At 32.1% G+C, this 6,277-nt stretch overlaps 1 protein-coding gene across 3 annotated transcripts; it reads right to left on the bottom strand.

Annotated features, from left to right (window-relative positions):
- LOC107635158 (biotin carboxyl carrier protein of acetyl-CoA carboxylase, chloroplastic) lies at positions 1,619 to 5,901 on the bottom strand. Of its 3 annotated transcripts, XR_002361896.1 has the most exons (8): positions 5,636 to 5,897; positions 5,193 to 5,246; positions 4,800 to 4,954; positions 4,317 to 4,632; positions 4,153 to 4,224; positions 2,874 to 3,028; positions 2,122 to 2,187; positions 1,619 to 1,921 (listed from the first exon to the last, which is right to left on the bottom strand). XR_002361896.1 is itself a non-coding variant. In XM_016338537.2 (7 exons), the coding sequence occupies exons 1-7, from the start codon at positions 5,786 to 5,788 to the stop codon at positions 1,898 to 1,900; spliced, it is 840 nt and encodes a 279-aa protein (XP_016194023.1). In that variant the 5' UTR covers positions 5,789 to 5,897; the 3' UTR covers positions 1,619 to 1,897. The 3 variants fall into 3 exon arrangements, 2 of the variants coding, with proteins under 2 accessions (XP_016194023.1, XP_020977562.1); XM_016338537.2 differs by lacking the exon at positions 2,874 to 3,028; XM_021121903.1 differs by lacking the exons at positions 2,874 to 3,028; positions 5,193 to 5,246 and having other exon boundaries at positions 5,636 to 5,901.

Raw genomic sequence — 6,277 nt, forward strand, 5'->3', positions numbered from 1 at the left:
AAAGCTTTTTTTCTTTGTGTTCTTAGTTAAAATACTGCTAATAATAATAAATAAAAATAAATAAATCTTATTTATAATTTTTTTATTTTTTATTATTTTTTAACTCATGATGATCTATAATGCCTAATTCAGTATTTCCACCGTAACTTTATTATTTGTTTCAGTTAAAGATTTGTTTTTCTAAAGAAAGTAAAGAAGGGGGTTGTTCTAGAACAAAAAGCTTAAAATATACCTGTTTCAGTTTTTTTTTCTTCTTTGTTAGAAAATTAATATCTTGATATTAGAATATAGTATAAGAATTTGTTAGACAATTTAAAACTTTAAGCAAAGTATTGTTTTCGTAGGCTTCTAAATTCAACTTGGATACAACTTGATCATGTTATCAAATTAAAATTAATTTCAATTCATTAATGATATATAATATTTTACACATCTAATCAATTATCAGTTTTGTACTTTTGTTAGAGAACAAATTTTCTTTAACCAAACCATCAGTAACAAAGTATAAATAAACAAAGATTAAGGAATTGAAATAACTATTTAAAAGAAAAGAGAAATGTTAGTTGATTGTTAGTTAAAAAAAAAAAACTACTTTAAATTCTGCTTCCTTATAAATAACACAAATTATAGTAACTTATTTTCTTTTATGATATACATATACATATATACCAAAAATATTATATACACACTAAAAGTTAATTACAAAATCAGTTATTATATATTTATGTATAAATATATATGATATTTAATTTATTTTCAATATATATTTTGTATAAATAATTAATTTAATAGCTAAATTTTAGTACGCATATAGCATAGTTATATATAACGTATGTAATTTTGAAACATAAAACTCTCTCTCAATTAACTATTCTGAAATTCTAACCCCAATATTGTATATGTATTATTGATAAATTCCGTTTGAAGTTGCAATTAACTTTCACTATTACAAACTATTCAAGATATTTTGCAAACTTAGTGATTATCTAGTAGTATCTTCGATTAAAAAAAATAAAAATAAGAAAAAGAAACTTATATGTTACATCATATATTGGTTTAGATAAATAGACTACAGGTATCAATCAACATTGAGGTGATTAGAATGAGTATAAAATATAACTTTGTCACATGGCTGACATCTCTTATGGTTATGGTCCATTTTATTCCTCCCTGATAATAAATGAGTTGTAGCATTCCTCATTGAGTAATAAATTAATAATGAATTGGTTTACCAGGCGTGTAAGCTGCATAAACTTGGAAGAAAAGAAACCAACTATACAATCACAAAGAACAAAGCTGAAAGATAATGTTGAACATAGTTAGGACCACTAAATACAGTAATGTTAATGCCAGACAGCTAGAAATTTTGACATAGGAGGAGTATTTGTTAAAGGGAATCAAACAATAGTGATTACATTTATTTATCAAAAACATCAGTAGAAATGCGAATTCAATATGCTAAAAGATTTGATAATGTTCTACCCATTTGGTATTTTTGAAATCATAAGAAAAGAATATATGCTATGGGAAATCAATATCAAAGGGATTAATGCTTCCTTGGAAGATTAACAACTTGAGAGGANAATAATAATAATAATAATAATAAACACCATGTAACTAGCTAGTTAGAACATAGTCTAATAAATTAAAAAGTGAAAAATCAGTGTAAGGTACAACAAGAGATGAAAAAATATAAGGAATAAATCCATTATGACGAGTAATTCTCCTCTCAACTGTACCATTCCAATATTTCAGGCCAAAATCTTCCTACACTTCTCATGATGATGATGATGACGATGACGATAAGCCTCTCACAATTTTAAACTACCGAGACTTGCAGATAACTTTAATTTTCATATCTTCTTTCAATGATTGTACTCTGAACACTCCACAAGCTCTAAGGTTCAATCACAAAAAGGGGCTGCAAGGGAACAAAAATAAATCAAAACAATGATGATGGACAAGTTAATCTGTTACTTTGAAAATTTTGTACATTCTCGGATCAATGTATCTGAATATAACTAGGATCTGGATATGGTGATAGAAGCATGTATCAAATTTTCACTGCGAGATTAAGGGGAACAAAAGAAGTATTTAGTTGAAGACCTAGAATATACATACCATGTCAACACTAACAGGCTTGCCATCTTCTGCAAGGATTTCGACTATAGTTCCTGATTGATCAGCCTGTATATACACACACATGACACAAATTTGTAGTTCAAGATGGAAAGAAAATCTGAAGAACTGTGAAGTGAAGATAATGCTACAACTTATGCATCTCACATTGATTTTTAAATTTGCATCCCATAGTTACTATCCAAGAAAATCAAGTTAGTTTACTGCATGCACTATGCAATTTTTTATTGCATAGTTCATTTGATGGAAATGTCAACCATAATGCTTCCTTAAATAATTCAACAAGTTTTTGCACTTTGCTTTGCTATAACCACCAGCATAAAAGAAGTAAAGTATACCTATTTTATACACAAGAACTCATAAAACACAAGAAAAAACTCCACCTTAAGCAGGACAAAAATTATAGCTATTATCGGGATACTTTTTTTTAATTATGTTAGGACTTCGTTGTAACAAATTCTATATACATACGTGAAGAACCAGTAGCCTCACAAAAAGACAAAAAGCAAAACTAAAACACATACACAAACCCGAAAATGCAAGAGTCCGTTCAAAGTACTCTGAATCAAGCAATTACTAAAAGTCCTATGAAGCAAAGTTTATAGAAAAACTATTTGCATATTATGATACATGAATGAGTACCACAGGAGTGAGATTCAATAGGACATGAGGAGCAAATACTACCAAAAATGAAAAAAAAAAGATGCTAAAGTGCAGAAGATCAACCCACATACTCCCCCTTTCCTCATTTATGCTGACATCATCTTCTTTCCGAAAAGCATATCTTTCATGGGAAAAGGCATCACTTTAATCATATTTTAAAGTCGATAGAGAGGAATGAAGACCGCTTAGCAAATTGAGAACCTTAGATCTCAACCTTCAACATGCACTGCATAAACAAGTCAAGCGATATACTATTCATGGTGGGATTTGAGTACTAGAAAGCAACTTGCAAGTAGTTTTCCAAGGCACTCACTTCAGAGAATAATCAATAATTAGTAACCATTGACAGTGCTACACACTGAATGGTTTCTCTTTCAATAGAAAGAGGACAAAAAGACAATACCAAACGAAAGCAAATGATCTATCTAAGATGTGCAACCAAACACCATTGAATTCTATCAAAAACTGAAATCTTGGTACCATGTAGAGCAAGGTATACCTACTGAAGCATGAGACAATCACAATGGTTGTTTCTAGTTATGTGTGTGACATAATTAATTAAGTGTCAGATCTTCATAAGCCTAACTCTGTCTTCTTGTATTGCTTTAGTTTAAGTTTTTGTTCTATCTTGGAATTACACCTTACCCTACTCCTTTGTATATCTGCTTCAATTCCAATGATATTCTTCTTATATGGAATCATCTTTTGCTAGGTCTACCATCCTTAATCATTCAACCTACAATTCCTACTGATCATCATCCTGTTCATGATGTGATCCAAAATTCTAGCTAGTATAGAGGATGATGAGGAAGGACATTGGCTATCAGGACTTAATCACTATTTTCCATATCCATTGGCTCAAATTACTAAAGGAGGTCAAAATGCATTAGATATGTGCTAGGGACTTCATTAAGCATTTCATTGCTTCATCAATTGATACCCAATAATTGAGAATTTTCAGAAGATTTGCTTTGCAAACTTAATCTCAATGTTTTTTCTTATACCAAAGAATGTTTTTTCATATCACAAAATAAACAAATGTTCAGAGATACAAAGCCGTACCAAAAATTATTAAAATTATCAAACATGCCAGGAGAAAAGGAAAATTATAATTACCTAAAGTAAAACAAATCTTGTAAACCCATAAAAGGGGGGAGGGGGGACACTATTCTTATGCGGCAGGAAAAGAACTAGAAGCACCATATTCAAAAATCAAAACTATGAGGATGCAAACAGAGATGATAAGACTTGAGAAGCATGCATGCATGCCCAATAAGTTCATATTCTGAAGGCATAATGCATGGAACACACTTTTAATCAAATGTTGCAAAAATATATGTATGAACTTACTTCTATTTCATTCATCAATTTCATCGCCTCGATGATGCACAATACTTGGCCCTTCTTTACTTTGTCTCCAACCTAAATAAAGAGTCCTTACATGTAAGGGGGGAACAAAAGGGGACAAAGAAGAATGGAAAAAATTAAATAAATAATTTTTAAGGAAGGTCTACCTTCACAAATGGAGGTTCACCAGGACCAGGACTGCGGTAAAATGTCCCTGCCATAGGACATTTAAGAGGCGGAAGTGATGATTTAGTTGACTTTGCAGCAGGTGGAGAAGCTGATGCTGCACGGGTAGCAGGAGTTGGGGCAGGTGCTGGAGAAGATGCAGGAGCAACAGGTGGCGCTGCTAGTGACGGGGGTGGATAGTACATGGCAGGCTGAGCAGGAGGCTGTGGTTGAGGCATAGCCTCCCTCTTCCTGATCATTACTTCACAGTCATGCTGCTTCAACTGCAACTCTACAATGTCTCTTGAATCAACAAGTCTGCAGAAGAAAATTGAGCAATTGATTATTATTATTATTATTATTATTATTATTATTATTATTATCATCATCATCACCACTTAGTTTATTACATGAAACTTAGAATCATTGGAAGCTTATTCACTAATTAGTAATTACTAGTAAAAGAAAGAAATCTGGTTGGTTACTTGACAAGGCTTGCAACTTGAGTAATAAACTGAGAGATAGATTCTTGAGAAGCCAAGACTCCAGACGATGTTCCACTTGAAGGTTTGGCTGTTGCTTCGGCCTCTGAATTGGCTGTTGTAGGAGCGACAGCATTTGAGGAACCATCAAGAGAAACCTTGTTCCAGATGCAAAAAAGAAGCATTAAAAATAATTGAAAATGGAAAACAAACATGGAAAGAGGAAGAAACTCATAGGCATGAAATGGCTATCAGATTATGTATCATTCACTTCATTCAACAATCGACAAGTATAATCGCCTTTTTGGTAATTGATGCATTTTTTTTAATCATGGAACACATTACCCAACCAAAACCAAGAAAAACTTCATAGGAACAAAGGGAGTGTTATGGTACCTCATTCAATTGTGCCTTCACCCTTGGGCATACAATTTGACATGGTGGGGATCCCTATACATACACAGATACATACAAACATATAATGTCATATCATATCATGAAAATCTTAGAGTAAAATGCTTGCAGAAAAATTCTTCACAGCATATCAGGACCAAATTAGTGCCTAATTACTCAAACCTTACACTAATCATTACCAAATGAAACAAATTATTAAGCTAATTTCTTTTCTCCCCAATCATAGAGCACATGAATTATGCAAGATATAAAATCTACAAGTGCCAAATTCCCAAAATTAGCCAAGTAAATAAGAGTGCTAGTTAGGGGAATAAGTGGTACATTAAGCAAAACCCTAAAAGGGAAAAGTGAAAAAGGAAGCGAATTTGGATATGGGTTAGTGCATTGATAAGAGCGAGAATGAAAAAATGGAGAAAAGAAGGTACCTTGGTGAGGAAAGGAAGATTGGGTTTAGGAGAGAGACGGAAAGAGAGGTTGGAGTGAGAGAAGCGGAAATGATTGATTTTGGGTTTGGGTTTTGAGGGAGTGGGAAGCGAAGAAGATGCGGAAGAAGCAGTTGAAGCGAAAGAAGATGCCATTGTTGTGTTGATGAAAGGGATGAGTGAGTGGAGTGTCAAGTTTAGAGGTTAGCATTCAATTCAGCAACACAAAACAGCAATGTTCATTTTCTTCCTCTGCTTCTCTCTCCACGTGCACTATAACACTATTCCATTTGTTCTTCTTTGTGTGTAGTGTGTATGTGGTATTTTTTTTTTAATTATTTTAGTTTTGATTTTTATTTTTTTATATTTTACTTTAAAAAATATTGTTCTTAGATCACATATAGTAGCTAAATCCTATTTTTGCCTATCACCAAAGCATTGATCGTTGTCATTGATGATGAGTAAGGTGATTAATGTTGCCATGTTGTTAGGCATCCTCCTGGCTACTGTTGTAAAGTTTTTGACTTTTTTCTAAGCTAGTAATTGAATCATTAATACTTGGTTAAAGTAAAGATATTTTTTTAGTGAATATTCATTTTCGCCAATCACTATTTACTATTTAGGATTTGTTTGATTGAGTTTTTT

The sequence above is a fragment of the Arachis ipaensis genome, chromosome B04 (assembly GCF_000816755.2).
Source record: "Arachis ipaensis cultivar K30076 chromosome B04, Araip1.1, whole genome shotgun sequence".
Lineage (NCBI taxonomy): Eukaryota > Viridiplantae > Streptophyta > Magnoliopsida > Fabales > Fabaceae > Arachis > Arachis ipaensis.